General features: G+C 38.7%; 1 protein-coding gene across 2 annotated transcripts; it reads right to left on the bottom strand.

Moving 5' to 3' along the window:
• Positions 1-10873: 10873 nt before the first annotated feature.
• On the bottom strand, positions 10874-21483 carry SOD2 (superoxide dismutase 2). 2 transcript variants are annotated; one of them, XM_034428543.3, is made up of 5 exons: positions 21224-21483; positions 18713-18915; positions 16744-16860; positions 13819-13998; positions 10874-11729 (listed from the first exon to the last, which is right to left on the bottom strand). In XM_034428543.3, exons 1-5 carry the CDS (start codon positions 21445-21447, stop codon positions 11587-11589), a joined length of 867 nt encoding a protein of 288 aa, XP_034284434.2. In that variant the 5' UTR covers positions 21448-21483; the 3' UTR covers positions 10874-11586. The 2 variants fall into 2 exon arrangements, with proteins under 2 accessions (XP_034284434.2, XP_034284435.1); XM_034428544.3 differs by having other exon boundaries at positions 21122-21409.
• Positions 21484-23843: the final 2360 nt, after the last annotated feature.

Here is a 23843-nt window from a genome sequence, read left to right on the forward strand (position 1 = left end):
CAGGAGGAGGGCCTTCTCTGTCGGAGCTCCTGCCCTTTGGAATGAATTGCCCCCGGATATTCGTAACATCTCTGACCTCCGGGTCTTTCGCTGTGCCCTCAAGACCCTACTGTTCCGACAGGCGGGGCTGTCTAACTGAATGATTTTAAATTGGGTTTTAATATTGGGTTTTTAAAATTTGGCCAAAACTATTTAATGATTATAATTAATTTTAACTATGATATTGTATATTTATGTTTTTAATCTTGGCTGTACACTGCCCCGAGTCCTTCGGGAGAAGGGCAGTATATAAAATTATTATTATTATTATTATTATTATTATTATTATTATTATTATTATTATTATTATTATTATTATTATTATTATAGTTACACTTAGTCAGTTTATTGTTCGTGATTTTTTAAAACATTTGGAAAATTACAAAAGAAACTTAATTGACCAAAAACAACTGAATGTCAGTAGATCAGTGGTGGGTTTCAAAATCTTTTACTATCGGTTCTGTGGGTATGGCTTGGTGGGTGTGGCATGGCTTGGTGGGCATGGCAGGGGAAGGTTACTGCAAAATCCCCATTTCCTCCCAATCAGCTGGGACATGGGAAGCAGAGAATAGACTGGCATGGCCAGTCAGAATTTTTACTACCGGTTCTCCGAACTACTCAAAATTTCCGCTACCGGTTCTCCAGAAGTGGTCAGAACCTGCTGAAACCCACCTCTGCAGTAGATGCATTAAAGACTTCATGCCTGGTACTGCCTGGATGCTTTAACAACCTCTGGAATTCTGGTAGGCTTTCATGTCTGAGTCAGGACTAGAACTCACACTCTCCTGGTTTCTAGCCTGATGTCTTTGCCACTAAACCAAACTGGCATTCCATATCCTTACTGGACTTTTTGCTGATACCAGGACTGAAAAGTTGATATTTCTAGATTTGTATATAGATACTAGATGGGATATGGGAAGAAGAGAGATTTGTTTGTATACTTAACTGGGGCGAAGAATTATTAAATTTGTTTATATTTACTCAGAAGTTACTTCTGTATATATTTCTTTTTCTTCTTTTCTTTTCTTCTTTGCATTTTTTACACTTACTAAAAATAATGCTCTTAAGGTCTTTCAATTATTTCATCATTTTCACTCACCTATGATATTTGTTCTATAGCCGTGATGGCGAACCTATGGCACACGTGCCACAGGTGGCACACGGAGCTATATTGGTGGGCACGCGAGCTCAGCTCCAGCGCACATGCGTGTGCCGGCCAACTGATTTTTGGGCCTTCTGGGCCCACCAGTCGGCAAACGGGCCATTTCCAGCCTCCAGAGGGCCTCCAAGGGGTGGGGAAGGCCGTTTTTGCCCTCCCCAGGCTCCTAGGAAAGATCTGGAACCTGGGGAGAATGAAAAACAGGCTTTCCAGTCCCACCAGAAGTCGGCAAATGGACCATTTCCAGCCTTCGGAGGGCCTCCGGGGGGGTGGGAAAGGCTGTTTTCACCCTCCCCAGGCTCCTAGAAAGGGCCTGGAGCCTGGGGAGAGTGAAAAACGGGTCTACCAGGCCCACTGTGCTATCACGTGCCAAAAGCGTAGGGAGCGTGGGGGGGGGTCGCACACACATGCGCGGGCAGGCGGGTCACATAAAATTATGAGTGTGGGCTACATGCGCATGTGACACACACACACCCCGTGCTCCCCTCACTTTTGACACACGATGGCAAAAAGGTTAGTCATCACTGTTCTATAGCATAGAACACCTGTTTCTGCATCAATGTACAGTATGGACAGTATCTAAAACACTGCAAAGACATCCACTTCTCTTCCCTCTAAATGGATTAATAAAATATTATGATCCAGGAATATTTTAGTTGTAATCACTGATATTTAATTAAGGAGTAGAGAGAAGTAAATAAGATGCACATTGCTTCTTGTCCTAGTGGGGAAGTTTCTCCTCTCGCACAGTAACTTGCGAGAAATTTGCTATTTAGATTATCTATTTAGATTATTAATGGATAAACTTTTAAGGTCCTGTTCTCCCTCCTTATAGTTTTTATCTGTAGAGCTGATTGAACTGCTAAGTCTTTGAAACAAAAGATTCTTTGAAACAGAAGAATCAGACAGTCAACCAAATTAAAACTGTTTTTGATGGAGTAGATAATATTATGTGCCATTGACTAACTACATGCTTTAGCATTTCTTAGAATGTTGAGACAAAAGTTTTTGGCTTTAAAAACTAAAGCATATTTTCAAAGCACATCTGCACACACACCTAGTGCAGCGTGATAAAATGTGTTTTAAACTGTTTCCATTTGTTCTCTTTTCCAAAATTATAATTCAACCTCTCACATAATTCAAGGAATTCCATAATGTATTGTTGTTTGACCTCGCATGATAGTTTTTAAAACATATATAAACACACACGTGAAAAAGTCTTTTGGCTGTAAAACTATCATTCTTTGTATTTAAATCAAAATCACATGGAAAGTGTATTTATTACAAAAGGACTGTTCAGAACCTCTCAAAGAAAAAGAAATGCTTTAGCAGATGTTTCCTCTCAGAAGAAAATGGATTAGAAAGCCAGGAAGAACTCAGCTTGGCCCAAATTAATCTCTGAGTGGAGAAACTCTCTGATATTCAGAAAACGCAGACACCCCATACAGCATGCAATAACATTTACTATGAAGCATTATCTATCATTATTTAGGCTAATGCTGCTAAACTCCCCTCAGTTAACATAAAGATTTCAACAGATCTAATTCAATCAAAATCTCTCTGGGAATTAAGAATCCATTAGGATATAGTCTTGAGCCATTTGTCCTGTTCCATTATGGGAATCCATTATGAGAATCCATTATGGGAATTTTATCAAAGCCAATCGGGCTCTTTGTTTTGAACATGAGGCTTGTTCTGGAATCTTCTTTCCCCACTTCTAGATTTGCTCATTGGTAAACTGTAACTTAATTCCTATAATCATTTCTTAGGATCTTTGTCTAGCACTAACCCTGCTCGCTCTGATGTCTACCATCATCACTGCTAGCTCTGATGTTGAATACATATTTCCAAGGCCAAAATATCTTGGTCAGTTTTCTAGGAACAGGTATTTGTCTTGGATCTATAAAAAGAAAAGTTTTATTCCTGTTGAGGTACTTCTTTTTCTGTCTTGCTTCTATATTTTTGTATTTATCTTTTAACTTTGTAAAAAAAAAAAAACTATGTCTGTCTGTCTGTATTTATGAAGTTAAAAAATAAACACAAAAATATAGAAGCAAGCAAGAAAAAAGAAAAAAGTGTCAAAAACAGTAGAAAGCAAAGATAAATAAAACAAAAAACTTAAAGAAGCATCTTCCGAACTTCTTTACAGCAGTAATAGACAGTCTTGAAACCATTTTGGCCCTTCTAAATTATATGTTTCCCTTCTCCATTTATTCAACCCTTATTAAATGGTAAATATAGAAATCACCAGTTCATTTTTATCCATTTCCAGCAAAAAGTCCATAAAGGATTTCCAGTGAAGTGGTTCGGGAATAAAGAGAGGCACAAGCAGGCTAGTGACAACAGCTCTTTAATATACAGTGAGACTTCAGCAAAAACTCAGAGGCTGCAGCCCTCCTTATATACAATCCTGGAAAGACTGTCAGCCAATCAGAAACTTAAGCAGGTTTGAATCTCCCGCTGAAAAGTATCAATACATAACATCCAGTCTTTCATAAAAGTAGTTATTCCTTCCCCAGTCAGAAGCCAAGTAAGCCATTTCTGCATGTTCTACCATCTTCACAATCCATTTTTATTGTAGATATTTCCATATTTTTTAATCTTTATGCATATAATAATTTGGCTGTTATTATCATATACAAAAACCAATATCAATGAGTCTTTTCTAATTGGCCATTAGCCATTAGCCCTGGGTTTTTTTAATTTTTTAAATTTAATTTTATTTAATTTTATTTAATTATTTTATTTTATTTTTTTATTAGATTTATATTGCCGCCTATTCGCCCATGGCAACTGATTTTATTTAAATGTTAACTTTAAAAACTCTCTTCTAGGCCTCGTGCAACCTGGGGCTGCCTCAGATAGGCATTCTGAAAAATATTCACAATTACATAAGTATTAAATAATTTAATTTATTACTCTTCTTAGCTATGAATTTTTTCTCTTTTGTCCAGGATGTTTGTATGTGACACACTAGCAGAAGTCAAGATAGGATTTTCTGAATTTTTGATACACAGAGCTCAAAGGCTTCACCATCACTGCTATAAGCCAAGTAATGTAGTCAATATGATGCATTTCTTTAAGATATTCATTGTACCCTTAAATTGGTTTGTTCCTTTTTTTTTTCAGGGAAATGTAGTGATTCTGAGTGGCCTCCACTAGCTATAATTCCTGAATTCTTTGGGAGAAACCAAACAATTAATGTAAATATATAGCGCCGCAATGTGAAAGAGGTCAGAATAGCAAACAAGCAAACTGCTACCAAATATAATTGTAATGTTCTCCTTTTTCCCCTGGAAAAATTATACAAAAGTTGGAAAATGTTCATGTTTTTCACCAAATGAAAACTCTTTCTGCAGCTTCTGTGACGGGCTGCCTCCTAGCCCATCAGGAAAATGAGGGTCAAACTTGCTGGGTCACATTGCCGTCAGGTGATGTTTCACGACATGTTTCCAATTCACGGAGCTGGGGTGGGCATGGCCTGGGTGTGATGCATCTGGCCCACAGGCCGCCAGGTTGACACCCTTGGGTAGAGTAAAAAATTGTCACACAACTTTCACTTCTTAGCTCACACTGCATCACACTCGGGGGTGGACTGCTGGGGGTTTGCAGGGGTTCGGGAGAACCTCTAGCTAAGATTCTGTGCAGTTCAGAAAACCCCCAAATCCCACTCCTGGCTGGCCCTGCCCACCCTACCCTGCCCAACCCCAGGAGTCCCAATGTGGCCCATTTTGGATGTTGGTAAGTTTTCATCCTCCCGGAGGCTCGAGGAAAGCCTCCAGAACCCAGGAAGGGCAAACTCCCCACACACACCATGGTGCAGGAGATTGACTAGGCCACTCCCACCCAGCAACCGGGCAGAGATCCCCTTGCTAAAATTTTTAAAGCTCATCCCGATCACACTCCTTTACCTCTATTTCAGTCCAGATTCCTCTCCATCTCTCTCTCTGTGTTTCTCTCTCTCTCTCCTTTCAAGTCAGTGTTGGCTCCTGATAAGTGTCTGAACTACTTCTCGCATTTTTCTTGGAAATATTTTCATAAGTGGTTTGCCATTGTCTTCTTCCTAGGGCCAAGAGAGAATGGCTGGTCCACGCTACCCAGCTAGCTTTATGTCTTAAGGTGGGACTAGAACTCATGGTCTGCCAGTTCCCAGACTGATGCCTTGAACCATGACATCAAATTGACCTCATTGCCTACGTTCGTTTTAGCAGAAAGGCATTTAAAAAGAGATGGAGTGGGGAAATGTTGCTGTTAACCTATGATTAATTACAAACCCATTCCTTGCCCTGAATAAGTTAAATAAAAGAAATCGGTGAAATACTTCATCCTTTTATACAACCCAAGCTTTTCAGGCAGGGATTAACATGCCAAACACTTGCAGTTATTCCATTGCTTTGTTCATTCTCGATGTAGTGAGTTACTGCAACTGATCCAAAACGACACACACATTTGGCCCTTTCAGGAATTTCAACAAGCTTGGAGTGAACTGCATAGGTAGGTTGCAGCTTGTAATGATGGTGTACGTTGATGTCTGGCACTGATTGCTGACTTTCCAGGCTACCATACTAGTGTGTGTTACATTCCAAATTGGCTCATGGAAGCTACTGATGTATTTTCAGACTGTTACTATGGCTTACTTTACAAAAGGCAGAGTAAGTTATTTTCCAAGGCAAAAGAAAAACGTTTGGACACTAAACAACTGTTTCTCCCATAAAGACTGCAGGATTTTGGGGAGGTATATACATAAGTAGGTTTAGGAAAAGAGACTTGCTTTGTTCTCAGTGTCCCAAATTCCTAAGCACTGAACTTATTGAGCTGAATTAGTCTAGAAATGGCACTCATGTGTATGGAAACTTCCATATATGTCCCTCGCATTTGCACTAAGATTCCAAGACAGTGGTTAAATTTTGCTTTGCATAAATATTTCAAGTACTCTGTGATATTGATGTTGGCAACCATTCCTATCTATAAATGGCCCTTGTTAGTAAAATGGATTTTACACTCATGTTCTACAAGCTATATTATTAGTGGAAAGGATACCACCTGTCTTTTGGACTAGGTTCCTATCAAACCAATAGGACCAAGGAAATTAGTGCTCATTGTATAGGAAGGAATATTTCAGATAAATAACATAATAAACACAAATACATACTTATCTTGTTCATTGGTTCTGAGATGCAGACTGTGAAGAAAGTAGAAAGTATTTTCACCAGAAAGGCTCTTAGCCTAAGACCTCATGATACAATACAACTACAATAGTTCACGGGAATTGACTAGTTTAGTTTTTTTTCCAATCTGGTATCCTTCCAGAATTCTGGTTTAGAAACCAGCATGTACAGTATAAAATTCCATTATGATCACTTACAGGGAAAACCAACTAGCATTCTTGCTGTCACTTTTTTTAGTTGGATACAATGGAAATGATTCTATCACTACACAGTTGTCACTGAGTCAGGTTGGACTTGTATTGACTATAAGCACAATGTTCATCTTTTTAGCTTGCTTACTTTTCTTTAAGAGTCATATAAAGCAGTGGTGAAATCCAAATTTTTTTTACTACCGGTTTGGTGGGCATGGTGTGGCTTGGTGGGCGTGGCAGGAGAAGAATACTGCGAAATCCCCCTTCCCTCCCCACTCCTGGGGGAAGGATATTGCAAAATCTCCATTCCCACCCCACTCTGGGGCCAGCCAGAGGTGGTATTTGCCGGTTCTCCGAACTACTCAAAATGTCCACTACCGGTTCTCCAGAACCTGTCAGAACCTGCTGGATTTCATCCCTGATACAAAAGTACATCTTTAGTTCTACTGTTTCTTCTATATTCTGCCTTTTCTTCAATATTTCTAAAGGAGAGCAATATGCATGGGCCACATGAAGGCTTCATCCTGCAATTTGTTATCCCCAGAGGAATCTGACATTGCACCGAAGTGTTTATCAAAACAGTCTGATTTCAGCAGCATGTTTTTGTGCCTTTCTTTGATAAAAGCAAAAAGTGAATCATTCCTACCCTTAAATCTGCCCCAACCTGCCCCGTTATCTTAGTGATTGAGATGGCATATACACCATTGATAGGTGGCCAGTTAAAGTGGTTGAGAATTTGTGGGCCCCACCAAATGCTGTCCTGTCTCATCAAAGCACATATGGAAAAAAAAATCCTTACATATGCCAAAATAATAAAATGCAGCAGCAAAAAAAAAAAAAATGTGTCTACCATTTTTGTTTTCAGAAGAGCTCAAGTTCTAGTGGAAAGGATCGAATAGATGTGTTTCTTCTTAAAAACAGTGAGAACAATTAACCAGTGGAATGGCTTGCAGTTTGCCTGGACATGACCTACTATGATTCTCAAGCAGCATCAGAGGCCCTTGCTTCATTCTTCATCTAAAAGAGGGAGAGGTAAAATGTAGCCAAAGCCATCCCAAACCTACCAATAGTCCTGTAAAAGTATAAACAGGACTAGAACCACAAGATGTTGATAAAGGAACTTTGCATGGGAAAAGAAACCTTGCCTTAAGCCTCACAAGTTGGACTGATCAAGCCCAGAGGTCAGAAATTCCCCATCCCTAAATTAGATATTCAGATAAACTGATTTGGTTTAAGCTTATCAACTATGCTTTTTTAATGTAATATTTGCATGTATACCAATTCTGTACATACATATTTTTTGAAGGATCTAGAATCTTTGGTGCCTTTTCAATTACCTCTCTCCTGTTTTAAAACTTCTGAAGTCTCACAATTGTTAATTATGTTTAAGGATATATGCTAGTTAGTCTGTGTGGAAATTTCAGTTTTTAAAAATAGTTCTAAACATGGAAAGAAATGCATGATGACAGCACAAGGAAGGTTGTGTGCACCCCCAAACAGAAAAATACCCAGAGAAATATGAGCTATTTATACAAGCTGCTATAATATCCAGGCCAGCTAAAGAACTCCCTCTACTGATGGCAAGTTCATACATTTGACTATGCAGATTCTGCACACATTTTTTGCTAGGTGAAGCTTCCAAATAACAGAATATTTTGTGTTATCTCAGCTGGAAAAGTATTATGCAACTGTTGATTTAATCTTCTGAGTGAAAGGACTGATCAAAGATGAATCACCTGCTTTTCTGAATTGCAGAAGCATTTGCCTTTCCCAATTACATATGAATTCTCCAGACCTGTCATGTATTTTTTTTTCTAATTCTGGGGATCTCTCTAGGGCAGGGGTGTCAAACTAGATTTCTTTGAGGGCCGGATCAGCATTGTAGTTCTCCTCTGCGGGCTAGCCGGGAGTGGGGGGGGAGATGGGAAGTACACCTCCTGCACCACTCAGCTGGCCAAGAAGGGATGCAGGGGATGGCCACGCAAGACCACACTGTGCCATTTTCAGCCTGAACAACCTTTTGCAGCACTTTGCCGGCCAAAACAGGACACAGTGTGGTCGTGTGTGGCCCCATGCCCCATTTTGACCAGCAAAGTGCTGCAGGAGGATGTCCAGGCCAAAAATGGGACAGTGCGGTCGCATGCAACCCCCCCTTTTGGCTGCCAGAAGCACCGAGGGCCAGTCCTTTGCTATTTCCAGGCCAGCCCTGCAGGCCAGATTTAAGCACCCCATAGGCCGGATCCAGCCCGTGGGGCTCGAGTTTGACACTCCTGCTCTTTGGAATCTGTGTTTCCATATATTCATGAAATATCTTCTGCTTATCTCCAATTCTGTCAAATCTTTGACAGCAAGTTTCAGTGACTCTAAAAGAGGATGTGCCACATTAGCATTTTTTGTGTTGAAGCTCTACCCTCTGACAGACAATTCTGAAATATCTTAGTCTCTGAATTTACTTCCAGGGATCAGAAGACTGCTGCCATAAGTCAATTTATTTGCAATTTTATTCAATTTAAACATAGGTAAGAATTTATGTGTAGTATTTTGTAAATTATTCTGCAACAAAAGTCCAATGGGACGTTAGTATTTAAGTTGGTTTAAATTTATGAGATCATACATTTCTGTTTACCAGACTTGTTTTCAGAACATCAGTTGAAAGAATATACTTTAAATAAATATGATCCTATTGTGCTTGTAGTGGATGAAACCACTTTATGCATGAATGGACAAGGCAATACCATTCTAAAAATATTTTTAAAATATGATTAATATTCATGGGTAAAATATTAGAAAAATCAGAAATTCCAATTTCGCAGATTCGGTGCTATTATGGCTGAAGCCACACCTGATACACCCGTGAGACCCTCAATTCCAAGAGGATTTCAGAGAAGAGAATGTTCTCATTTTTCTGCCATATTTATGCTGTCAACACTAAAAAAGAACTTTTATTGTAGCCACTTACTGAAAACTTCATTTATTTTAAAAAAGGATCAATATTGAAAACCCTCTCTCTCCCATTTGAAAAAAATCAAAAACTTCTGCTTGGTTGCAAGTTACACATTTTTTGTCTGAGATCATTTTTTTTAAAAAAAAATTCTATTAATTATAATACCAGACCTGTGAGCTGAAATGGAATGGGGAGTGTAATATGATAGCTCTGTGGATAGAACCAGCTGTTGGCAGTGATTTAGGCAAAATCTTTGGATATTGTGGATCCAAAGCTCCCACATTCCCTAGTAAATCTTTAAAAATAGGGTTGCTGTATACCAGCCTCGATTCTGGAATAGATATTTCTTCTTATCTACGTCAATTAGTGGCAATGGGGAGAGTGGATCGAAAGCCATTAAAAGAAAAAATTGATAAAACCTGTTTCCTATAGTTTAGTCTTTAACAAGTTTCCTGCCTCAATTCCTAGTTATCTTTCCATTTGCTGAGTTGGATAACTAATATTCACTCTTCTTCCAGCTTATGCAAACATTTTCTACATCTGTTGAAATATTTTCTAGCCTATAGAAGCTTATGTCCTAACAATTTAGTTAGCATTTAAATATACCAATTTATTGCATTAGCCAAACAGAATTTCTAAATATGGTAGAGCAGCGCCATCTAGTGGCAATGTGAAAGACTTCCTGCTACCTTTACATAATAGAATATCAACTATCTTTACATACCATTTACTGATTTGTAAATTCTCAAGGGGAATTTACTATACTCAAATGTTTTTAAGATCCTTATAAAGTGCACAAAATCATTTTCATGCTCTAATTTTTGGTCGTTTATATATATAATTTATATCTGTTGATTCCAAATACACTTATTTTGATCTTTTATTTTTCATTCATACTCATTGCATTATCTACCCTAACATCTGCTGCAAATTTAGGTTCTCAGCCAACACCACAGCATGATCTGAATACAAAAATACAAACGTATTCATGTCTCCAAACACATCAAAATATTCCTTACACAAACAAATCCTTGGCTTGTTCCCTGCTCAGTGCTGAACCATTTCTCAGGTATTCTATTTATTCTATTGTATTCTGCAACCAACTTTCAATATCTTATTTATATGCAATGTTTTATCATTTAAGACTATTCAGTTTACCTTTAAACTTTAGATAAACAGTTTATCTAAATAAATCTACATTTTTCTCATTTTCACTTTTTCCATATTTTGCTCTTTGAAAGTATGTGAGATGTGGCATTCTGAATTTTTAACAACCATTTCCCCAGGCATACTCAATACACCAATCCCAGTAGTTTTCGCATTTAATCCTAAAGTTTTTTCATTTTAAAATGGTCCATTAGCATTATACATGTTTATTTAATGACTTAAGAGTCATTTTGCACTTTTATTTTTGGAGCGTCATATACAATAGTGAGATATATAGTAGACATAGCAATAAATGGATATATTTCACTCAAAAGACACAAAGTGCAAATTACACCTTTAATCCAATCAATTTATCTTATATACTTGGTATACTATATTTATCACTGATTTTTTTCCCCCTTTCAGAAGCTCAAATTTCACAAACTAACTTTCTATATTTACCAACTGACACAGATTTTGAATCTTTATAATGAACATGCCAAATTTTTATCGTTAACATGAGTATAACAGTATAACTTATTTAAGTACCATGAAGCTCTTGATACATAACTTTTGAAGAAATCTAGTTTATTAAATGTTCTCTAAATTTTATTTCCTGGACTCTTCCTCAATTTGCAAGAAATTATTTAAAAGCATTCAAATTCACGTTACTAAAAGGAATTTCATTTGTAATCCATTTTTAAGTTTTAGAAATTTATATTCTTTCAGAAAATTAGATAAGCCGTTTTTTAAAGGAGACAATTAGCACTTTCAGAACCTACCATTTTACCACAATTAGGTACAAATTAGCTTGATAGAGAGGACTTTCTGGTGATGTGATATTTTCAGTGATGGAACAATTAGCAATTGAACTGCTACATATTATGAAAATAATCTGAGGAACACTTAGGTCTTCTTTCTATAAGATTTTCTGTTCTATTATTTGCAAGCTGTATATCTTGAAGATACATTTTCCCAGTTGATCACATTCCAGATAGCTTTGAGATAGTCAGGTCTAACGTTTTTATATTGAAGATAATATGCATGTTCCCATACATCAATTCCCAACAGAGGAGTCAGTCCTAAAAAAAAGAGGAAAAATATTGCAAAAATACTACAAACTTAACAAGTTATTGCCACAAACAAACCCCCAACCCCAATTTAAATAAAGCCAATAGGACTATTACCCAAATAAACACTGACCAGCCAGTTAGTATTAGCTATTTTCAAGGGAATATAAAGAATACTTTTCAAAATAAACTGATTTCCCGATGGTTTAATTACTCTCATTACACACCCATCATGCCTCTTGGAAGGAAGTACAGGTAGTCCTTGATTTACAACAGTTCATTTAGTGACCGTTCAAAGTTACAAGTGACTCAGGATTGTGACTGAAAAAAGTGACTCAGGATTGTTTTTCACACAACCACTGCAGCATCCCCGTGATCACATGATCAAAATTCAGACACTTGGCAACTGACTTATATTTATGATGGTTGCTGTGGCTGTTAGAAGGTGGTGACTCAGTGGCTAAGACGCTGAGCTTGTCGATTGAAAGGTTGGCAGTTCAAATCCCTAGTGCCGCGTAAAGGGGTGAGCTCCTGTTACTTGTCCCAGCTTCTGCCAACCTAGCAGTTCGAAAGCACATAAAAAATTCAAGTAGAAAAATAGGGACCTTTGGTGGGAAGGTAGCAGCATTCCGTGCGTCTTTGGCGTTTAGTCATGCCGGCCACATGACCATGGAGACGTCTTTGGACAGCACTGGCTCTTTGGCTTTGAAACGGAGATGAGCACCGCCGTCTAGAGTTGGGAATGACTAGCACATATGTGCGAGAGGAACCTTTATCTTTTAACGAACGAAGTCAATGGGGAAGCCAGACTCACTTAACAACTGTGTTACTTACTTAACAACCACTGTGATTCACTTAACAAGTGTGGCAAAAAAGTTTGTAAAATAGGGCAAAATTCACTTAACAAATGTCTCATTTAGCAACAGAAATTTTGGGCTCAATTGTGGCTGTAAATCGAAGATTATCTATACCTTCTTCCTCTAGGAAACAGTAGAGTTCCTCTAAATACAGCTACTGTGAATTTTAAAGGTGTAGAAAGAAGAGTTTTTATTTTGTTAAGCCTAGAAAGTTGTAAAAATGGCATTTTTGTCTTAAGACAGAAAGAGAGAGCAAACGCTTCTCTCATATATACAGAAAATGCCTCCCAAAATATTCTTATTCAAAACAAAACTAAGTTCAAGGAAAGCTGTTCTCGCCAAATACTATGTGCTGACCACAAGATTGAAATGAGAAGCTGGAAAGAGAGACTGAGCTATCTCTTACCTGCAGGGGAGATTTGAGGAAGAGAAGTTTGGAAGTTTTTCCAACAGTTATTATTTTATATTCATGTCTGAACACCCTATTGTTGAAACTTTCTGGGAGGCTAAGAACATGCTTTGATGAATCTAGCCTTTAGTCTACGAATACTGCTCATGTCTGGTTTACTCTTTTGTTTTCGTATCCAAACTGCTATGCAAGTGAGACTGTCAGAAACTAGAAGTTCTTCTCATGAGTAAAGCAAAAGCCTTGGTAGTACAGTGGTCTAAAGCACCCTGTTATTAAGACCAGCTGCCTGCAATTACTGCAGGTTCGAATCTCGCCAGGCTCAAGGTTGACTCAGCCTTCCATCCTTTCTAAGGTAGGTAAATTGAGGACCCAGTTGTAGGGGCAATAAGCTGACTCTGTATAAATATACAAAAGGATGAAGCCTATTGCTTAGCGCATTGTAAGCCGCCCTGAGTCTCCGGAGAAGGGCGGCATATAAATCAAATTTTAAAAAAAAGCATTCACTAGTGAAACATAAAGCAGAATCATCAATGCTCATATTGGAGCCATGGTGGCGCAGTAGTTAGAATGCAGTATTGCAGGCTGACTCTGCCCACTGCCTAGAGTTTGATCCTGACTGGCTCAAGGTTGACTCAGCCTTCTATCCTTCCAAGGTCGGTAAAATGGGGACCCAGACTGTTGGGAGCAATATGCTGACTCTGTAAACCATTCAGAGTGCTGTAAAGCATTATAAAGCAGTATATAAGTCTAAATGCTAATTGCTACTGCTTTATTCCTTCTGAGGCTAAAAATGGTCTTTAATAGATGTAGTCAATTTCCACCTAGAGAATCTCACCTGTGGTTCCCTGGAGAGGATCCTGATTGGAACAGGCAGCAATCTGGAGTCTATTAGATTCTTTATTAAAACCGAGCCATCCCCAACCTGAGCCTTGGACACCAACTGAAACAGCTGTGAGTTTCTCCTTAAAACTTGCAAATGAGCCAAAATCACGTTTGATGGCTTCCAAAAGCTCTCCTTAAAACGAGAAATATATAAACAGTTTGCATTTACATAGAACATCAATGTTTTTTTTTCCCATCAGGTAGTCCAAAGAACTATTTCAGATTAATTCTGAAGAGAGTTGGTGTAAATAAGAAATCAACATAATCTTAACCAATGTGAAGAAAACAGAAGCAACCTAAAAATTTTTTTGTTATGTTCCTCCCATCAATTCAATGCAATAGTAATCACAGTAAGGCATCCATTATCATCAGGATGATTGTAATTTATCAGGCTGCCTCTTAATCAAGGTTTGAGAAAGATATGCTAGTTAATGGTAATTGTTTAGCAATGCTGCTACTGTAATGTTGAGCCACTATAACAGTAAGCAGCAAAAGGCAAAGCTATTTCATGCCTACAAAAGAAGGGATTCACTAGATATGTAGGTTCTGTGCGATTCTGCAACCTGCTGATAATCTCTTATTTATGCTATTGTCTCCAAAGGCAGATAATAAACAAAATAATGCTTAAGACAAAATTAAAATACATTTGTGAAACAATTTAATTGATATCTATAAGTGAGATCTAAGATACAGGCTACACTAAATTATAATGTAAACACTAAAACTGTATTAAATATGTTAGCATTTAAAATTACAACAAAATAATAGTATCTAAAACTATTAACAACAAATATTAAAATGTAAATGAATTATAGTTACAAAGAATGCATTAGGGAAGATTGGTCCATCAGGTTTGAACAGATCTTCCGTGATGCTGCACAAAACACAAGCTACATGTACTGTAGGGGTACTATATCCATGACCAGAATCTGAGCAAAAGCTGAATTTGGGCAAATCAGGATATCCACTAATCAGAGGCAGTATAAATCTAGTGTGGATATCTCCATAAAAGGAGCAACGAAGAACATGCTTTGCAGTTTCCACTTCTCTGGAATCACAGAGGCAGAGCCTTGGTACTTTTTGATCTTCACCATCCAAAGGTATGGTAAAGGTACCTCCCCTGCAGAGGGGAGAGCATGACATTGGGCAAGAAAGCTTTCTGATGGTTGGGCGTTTCTAGCCATGTAAGGTTGGTGGCAGAAGTGACAATATATCTGTTGCCTACTGGTGATAGGAAGCCTGGGGCCTTCTTTAGGTCTGCGTGCCTCTCTGTATCCTTTATACCTTTGCTTCAGGGTTTGTTTTGCCTGATCTTATTCCATCTTAAGAATTGAGGACGGAGACTAGCCTAGATTTAAAATATTATAAATATCAACAGCCTTGATCCATGCAGATTGAAAATTGTCCTGAAGAATTAATGATGCTAATTCTTGGAGATATAACTTGAGTTTTAACCAAAGGCTTACAGAAGTTGGGCATTCTTGACTCAGCTTTTATCTTACCTGTCTACACTTGTAGATGTGTGTTTGAGACACAGCATAGTATCTGGAGAACTGCTCTAATTAATTTAGATTGCACCCTCTCCAGAGAGGTAAAACATGAAGCTGGAGGGGAGTCCCATAAAAGAGCTGGGCTAACAACTTAGCCTGAAAGAGCTTAAGTACGGCTGGAACCTAATAGCTTCCTTTGAATCAGAAAAACAAGGATGGGACTGGCAGATTTTTGTCCAGTACCTGCAGCATATTCCCATGGGTTTTCGTCAAACCAGTGGCATGAATGACAACTCCTAAATACGTAATCCTAATCATTTGTTTTATTATATGGCCATTAATGCTCCATAAACAGAGTTTCGGCCTTTTGGCGAAAGCCATAATCTTGGTTTATTTCATGATTATCAATTGCTGTATTGGACCAAAAGAATTTATGAAAGCAAATTAAAATATTGGTATTAAAATAACATTTACATTGGTAAAACAACATCAATTTACAGAAATTTACTGAGCTGAAATCAAAACTGAAACCAAATCCAAAACAAAACTAAACCAACCGAAACCAGGAACTGTAGTTAAACCTTCACTTCTCAGAAGTTCATTTCAACAATTTCACCCAATCTCAGTATTTTGAGAAAAAGTCAGCTTCAAGTATTTTTGGAAGGTTAAAAGGATGGGACGCAAAAAGGCACATATCCCAAATGCCATAAAATGGCATCATTTAAGGGAGGGTACTAGAAGTGTTCCTGCCCTATCTTGGTAGGCAGAAGTTAAAGTTAGAAAGAGATGGTCCCCCAGATAACCTGGGGCAGGTGCCATAGAGGACTTTAAAGAGCAGCGGTGGCACAGTGGTTAGAGTGCAGTACTGCAGGCTACTTCTGGTGATCATCGGCTGCCAGCAGTATGGCAGATTGAATCTCACCAGGGTGACTCAGCCTTCCATCCTTCTGAGGTCAGTAAAATGAGGACCCAGATTGTTGGGAGCAATATGCTGACTCTGTAAACCGCTTAGAGAGGGTTGTAAAGCACTATGAAGCGGTATATTAGTCTAAGTGTTATTGCTAAGTGCTATATAGAAATATTTTACTTACCACTGATAAATATGTCCCAGCATGGCATCTGAAAAGATGCCCCACCTCTGCATGAATCTGCAGACACTGTAAAACTAGCTCTAATATTAGTAACATGAAGACACACATGTTGCAAATATTAATAAGTATTTTGGAGTGAGGTGGATCAAGCATTCAGATCTGATTTTCATTTGCCACTGATAAAGAACCCGATTTGTTTTATTTAAAACTTAAGTAATATTTCTAAAATAAACCCAAAGTTTACTTACACCTGTATCAATATTACTAAAACTACTATAAACCAGTTCAAATACAAACCTTTTGGCTCTCCTCCACCTTTAGGAGACAGATTTGTCCAAAAGATGCTATGATTAATGTGACCTCCCCCATTGAACTTCAAAGCTGGTTGAAGAGACACCTGAGCTGTTACATCCCCTGAAGATGGAAAGAACAGAGAAAAAGCAGAACTACTAAGTCCTAACACAAAACATCTTATGCAAGTGCCTTCCATTTAAGAATTCACACATATATTCAAGTACTGTTATGCACATCCTAGTTAAAACATGTGTTGGCATTCTTCAGTTCAGCAAAATCTCTAAAATGTTAGGAACTTAACGTGGCTCCCTTTAGCTCTGGGTTCCAATATTCCAAATCCATGCTTCCTTATACCAATTTCAAGGAATTGTAATTGCTGCTTCCTGATCCACATCTGAATTAGGGGAAAGACAAAACAAAACTTGGTTTCCCAGCCTTTTTTCTTGAATGTATCCTTACATGGAAATGGAAATAATGCCAAAAGGGAAAACTCTTATGCTGAAAGCTTCTTTCGATAAAAAAAGAATAATCAGACTAATCAAATTTTCTTCTGATGAAACACAGAATGCAACTTGAAATATGATGCAAATATAAACTAGCTTTATGCAAATTGATTTTTATTTTCTATTTCATGCAGTTTGAATAAGATTCTTTTGATTTATCTCTAGACCACACACCAAGAACAATGCTTGGCTACATCCTATGAATAAAGATTTTTGCTTTTCTTGGAACCATCAACTAAAAGCATTCCTGTCCCAGTTTAATTATTAAACTCGTAGGGACTATAGCTCTTCTCCTTATTCTATCTGTAAAGCTTCTATGAGCAACTGTTGAGAAACATCATACAAAGTCCTCGTGAATAGTATGCTGGTACCTTAGAAACAAATTTATAAACTTAAGTTACCTTCCAAGCGGCTAGGATTAAGAGTTATATTCAATAACTTACATAAACCATTTATAACAAATACTTTTGAAAATGTAATAAACCAAATAACATAAAGACTACAATCCAAAAAGAGCACTCTCTGGGACAACATAATGCTCAATAACATGAGGGCAATTGTATATGTGTTTAGCTAACTCCACTGATATGACCATATTAGTTTGCAATATCATGACAGTGGAAGGCACAAACGACAAATGGCCTCCTCTGCTTACTTGTGCTAGTCAGCCAAGGGGACAACAAATTACAATTGTGATTTCCTCATAATCCAAATATATTAAGGCTACTATCAACTGCTAGTTCACATGATACAATGCCTTCTCTTTAACATATTCATTTTGCATACAACTCCTCAAATTGGTTTCATTATTGTTTATGTTAGTCTTTTAAACGCAAATTTGACATGTGGATCCTGGACTCTACAATGGCCTCTACTGCACTCCAGTTGGGTAAGAGAAGATAGGAACACAATTACTGCATTTATATCAGTGGTTAAATCCAATTTGTTTTACTACTGGTTCTGTGGGCATGGTTTGGTGGGCGTGATGTGGCTTGGTGGGCGTGGCAGGGGAAGGATACTGCAAAATCTCCATTCCAACCCCTCTCCTAGGGGAAGGATATTGAAAAATCTCCATTCCCACCCTACTCTGGGGCCAGCCAGAGGTGGTATTTGCCAGTTCTCCAAACTACTCAAAATTTCCGCTACTGGTTCTCCAGAACCTGTCAGAACCTGCTGAATTTCACCCCTGATTTATATCCCATGTTTTCCTCTGAGAATTCAAAAGAGTTTGTGTGAGAGTTTGACTCACTGACAGTCCAAAGAAGAAGGCTTTCACCTTGAATAATTATTACTAATTATTAATAATAATATTATTACTAATTATTAATAATAATATTATTAATATTATTAATAATTATTAATAATTATTATTATTACTCTTAGCACAGGGGAAACAAATGTACATAGAACAGTCATTTTTAGCAGGAATAAAACCAGAAAGATGTACAGTGATATATTATTCCCAGTACCTTTTGCCAAAGCCTCTTTGTATTTTTCTTCAGCAATATTCAGATTATTTACATATGCAGCATGATGTTTGCTGTGGTGAAGCTGCATAATTTCTGCACTAATATGTGGTTGCAAAGCACCATAATCATAGGTCAAGTCAGGGAGTGTGTGCTTTTTTCTGGAGGCCAGACAACCAAGAGATGTAATCAGCGCAGTGTTATTTCTGAAAGACAATAAATAAAATAATGCATTGATTTTCACTGAACTACATCTAATATTTGTTTTATTCTTTAAATGTATTTTGCAAATATGGATTGTATTGTGTATATGGATTGGGAACACTAAGCACTGACTATGATTTATCACTTATTACTGCTAAAAATAAAAGTCTAAATTTTATTTTTCATTAAAGTTGATATTAGATTTCTTTCATGTTTCTAGTCAAAACTGTTTTTAATCAGTCAATAAAGCTGTTGCCATCCCATCCCCCGATTCATTTATTCATTCTTTTTCTCTCAACATTTATATAGGTGCCAATCTCATATCAAACCCTGGGTAGCACCCAGCCAAGAGTTAAAACAACATAATCAAATAACATACGTATACATACGCACGGCTGTCTTTAGAAGAGCATATGACGGCCGTGGCCAGGGGGGCTTTTCATCAGGTCCGCCTGATTCGCCAGTTGCGTCCCTTTCTGGATCGGGACTCCTTACGCACAGTCACTCAGGCACTCGTCACTTCCCGCCTGGACTACTGCAATGCTCTCTACATGGGGCTCCCCTTGAGGAGCACCCGGAGGCTCCAACTGGTGCAGAATGCGGCCGCGCGGGGGATTATTGGAGCCAGGGGCGCTCCCATGTGACACCTCTCCTGCGTGAGCTGCATTGGCTTCCAGTTGTCTTCCGGGTGCGCTTCAAGGTGTTGGTTACCACCTTTAAAGCGCTCCATGGCATAGGACCTGGGTATTTGCAGGACCGCCTTCTGCCGCCGATAGCCTCCCACCGACCAGTACGCGCCCACAGAGAGGGACTCCTCAGGGTGCCATCAGTCAGGCAATGTCGGCTGGCGACCCCCAGGGGGAGGGCCTTCTCTGTGGCAGCTCCTGCCCTCTGGAACGATTTGCCCCCGGAGATACGAAGGATATCAGATCTCCGGGTCTTTCGCCGTGTCCTGAAAACTTTTCTTTTCCATCAAGCAGAGCTGGCGTGAACCCCCTCCCCCTTTTTTAGTCTTTTTAGTTTTTAGTTTTAAATTGTCATGGGGTTTTAAATTGAACTGTTTTAAATTGGGCCAGTCATATAATTCTTTTAACAATTTTAAATTTTGTATCTGCATGTGTTTTAGTTCTGGCTGTTCACCGCCCTGAGTCCACTAGGAGAAGGGCGGTATACAAATTTAAATAAAATAAATAAATAAAAATAAATAAATATCCACAAACACTAAAATGTGGCACCATAGTTAAGCTATAAAATGCAATTATTGTTTTTGTTTCTCTTTTATGGAAGAATATATGTCATATTTACCAATAAACTGTCAAAGGGGAAAGTGCAAGAAAAACTTGGTCACAAAGTTTAACACAAAATGACAGCACATGCAGAAAGCTCATTTTAATTCTGGGGGTGGGAACTTCCAAAAAGCAAGTATTAAAGAAGAGCACGTTCATGGAAACCTATGTCCAATGGCACATAATCAAAGGGCACTAACCTACCTATTTGCCAGTTGGCCTGGAGTCTCAATATGGGCCTTGTAGGCTGGAGGTTAGATAGAGAGAAGATCCCCACTTCTGGGTTGCTTGTCCACTGGGTTTTTAGTTTATTTAATCTTCCTACTTTTAAGTGTTTTGTGCTATCTTTTTTTTACTTTTTAATTACTCTGTAAGCCATCAAGAATCGCCGTTAACAGTGATATGGGTGGCATACAAATTCAACAAATAAATAAACTCCCATTTATAGAGGGAGGAACCAATGACTTTGGCCAATGACAATAATTTACCTAGCAAGGTTAATGTGCACTAGCCAAAATTAGCCCGTTCCAAAATTATTGTAAAGCCCGTTCCAAAATTATTGTAAAGCATTTACTGACAGTGCCAGGGACAAATAACAGTAGATTTCAGCAGCTGCAGAGTTTCTTTGGACCCAGAACAAAAGCTACATGCAAAAACTTAACGGAGTAGTTTCACGCTTTGCCCAATGCAGACCCTTCCAGCTATACTGGCCTTCAATGGGACGATAAGCCTGGAATTCCAAATGAAGGACGACCCAGATAGTTGGGGGCAATAGGCTGACTCTGTAAACCGCTTAATAAAGCACTGTGAAGCGGTATACAAGTCGAAGCGCTTTTGCTATTAGCCTGGGGCAGCCGCCTTCGACCGAATCCAAGCGTCCTTCCAGCAGCGCTCTCCTCCTTCTCCTTCCCAAGCAACCCACCCTTTCGTGCCCTCGCGTCCTCCTGCCCATTCCTAATCTCCCGCTTCTCGTCACGTCCTTGGCAGGGAATTCAAGGGCTTTCCGACCCCGCCAGGTTCTCACCTGCGGCCGGCCGCGACAGCCAAGCGGCAAAGCATGACGGCCGCGGGGTTCGCAAGACAGCAAGGACGGCGCACCAAAAACAAGAAAAAAAAAAACCCGTCCGCTCGAGGACGACGTCGCGCGCGCTGCTCTCGGCGTGCCGCGAGCCTTGGGCCCCTTTCTTCACTACGGCGCCTGCGCAGCCCCGCCTCGCCCTCCTCCTGTTGGTGTTCGGCGGAGGGCATCTTCTTCTCTTATCTGGCCTATAAAACGGGAGGTGCCGGATTCAGCGGCGGAAGCGGTAGCCTGGAAGGAATTAGGAGGGGATGGGTGTGGCTGATTTATTACTTTGCTTCTCCACCGAATTGGAGTTTCTTTTCCAAATATTTGTTCGGGCATTTATTTTATTTGATTTTATTTTATTTTATTATTTTATTTTTATTTTTTTATTTTATTTTATTTTATTTTATTTTATTTTATTATTTTATTTTATTATTTTATTTTATTTATTTTATTTTATTTTATTTTATTTTATTTTATTTTATTATTTTATTTTATTTTATTTTATTTTATTTTATTTTATTTTATTTTATTTTATTTTATTTTATTTTATTTTATTTTTTCACAAGCAATGACCCGTTTGGATGCCTTCTCGTCGCAGATGCATTGGCTGAGTTCAGACAATGCACTGAAGTAAAGGTATACAGTAGTCCTGGGCGGCAGACTTTTTGGACGATCGTGACACGAAGTGTTGCGGGTCTCTTTGCTGCCGTTCGCTATTTGCAGCCGGCACTTGCTATCCGTCGCCAAGGCTAAAAGGGAAGCTTTCGTTGTTTGGGGCGCAGCATGCTGTGAACGAAATTTACTAAGGCCAGTGTTTCTCAACCTTGGAAACTTTAGGATAGAATGGACTTCGGCTCCCAGAATTCCCCAGCCACCAAGCTACCCAAGGAATTTTGGGAATTGAAGTTTACCTGTCCTAAAGTTATTAAAGTTGAAAAATACTGCACTAGGCCTTTTCAGTTAACAGAATAACAGAGTTGGAAGGCACCTTGGAGTTCTAGTCCAGCCCTCTGCATAAGCAGGAGATCCTATATCATTTCAGACAAACGGCTGTCCAATCTCTTCTTGAAAACCTCCAGTAATGGAGTATCCACAACTTCTGGAGGCAAGCTGTTCCATTGGTTAATTGTTCTCACTGTTAGGAAAATTCTCCTTAGGTTGCTTCTCTCCTTGATTAGTTTCCACCCGTTGCGTCTTGTCCTACCTTCAGGTGTTTTGGAGAATCATTTGACTCCCTCTTCTTTGTGGCAGCCCGAGATATTGGAACACTGCTATCATGTCACCTCTAGTTCTTCTTTTCATTAAACTGGACATACACAATTCCAGCAACCGTTGTTATATGTTTTAGCCTCCAGTCCCCTAATCATCTTTGTTGCTGTATTCTGCACTTTTTAACCAGGTGTAACCTGTTGTGGCAATACAACTTGCGCTGGAGAAAGTAAAATGTTTCACTCCGTCAGTAAAATGTTTCACTGCCTGCTATAACTGAATGGTTTTTGATCTGGCCTAGAGCAGGGCTGTCCAAACTTGGCAACTATAAACTTCACAACTATAAACTGGCTGGGGAATTCTGGGAGTTAAAGTCCACAAGTCTTATAGTTGCCAAATTGGGAGACCCCTGGGCTAGAGCTACCTGACCAGTGGAATAACTGACTACTTCCATCCTGACAGCTAAATAATGAGAATGTAGCAAAACTGTTCAGTGTCTAGCATAACTATTTCATAATACATTAAAAGTTCTTTCATGTTACTTTGCTGCACAGATGTTACTAAAATGCAACTCACTCCCACCCAGGGGTGAAATGCTCCCAGATCAGACCGGATCATCCGATCCAGTAGCGATTTTTCTCTGTGGTTCGGCGATCCGAAAGCGATCACCGCCTGGCTGTCATTACTTCCTGGTTTTAATCAGGAAGTACTTTTTTTTACCTTCTGCGCATGCACAGAAGGTGTGTGTGTGCGTGCACAGTGCGTGCGCTTCTGAACTGTTAAGGAAGGTAACTAGATTTCACCCCTGCTCCCACAGAGATAATAGCAGAAATTAATTTATGTTTCTATAATAATGGAAATTAATGGCCATAATTTCTAAACGTTACTGCAGCACTGATTCATTTGGCAAATAAAAAATTTCATAATTCTCCAAAGTCCCCGAAATCAGGCAGAATTTTTTATTCTCTTGCAATCCAAGCAGATGTGCAGGGATCTTTGTGTGTGTCCATGTGCAATTTTATTCTAAAAGCATTGGTAAGTGTGGTGACTATATGGTGGCTAGGAGTCAAAAAAGACTTGATGGCACATAATTTAGTCAATCCATCAAGTCCTGTGACATTTGCTTAATATAAAAAGCTAAAGAAGAAAAGACAATTCCTTTTTTTTCCTCATTCTCTGGCTAATTGAATTATGGTTACTGAATTAACTCAGCTATCTGGATTTCCAAAGCACATTGAATCAAAAATGTCACTCCAAACTAGTTGATTTTAGCATACCACTATGCATTAAGCATCCCAGCAAGTATTGTTAGTTCATGGTTTCCGATATAATGTAAAATAGGGTTGAGTAAACTTGTGGTTGTTACCTC

This window comes from Pantherophis guttatus, chromosome 1 (genome assembly GCF_059756535.1).
Source record: "Pantherophis guttatus breed Tessera chromosome 1, ASM5975653v1, whole genome shotgun sequence".
Lineage (NCBI taxonomy): Eukaryota > Metazoa > Chordata > Lepidosauria > Squamata > Colubridae > Pantherophis > Pantherophis guttatus.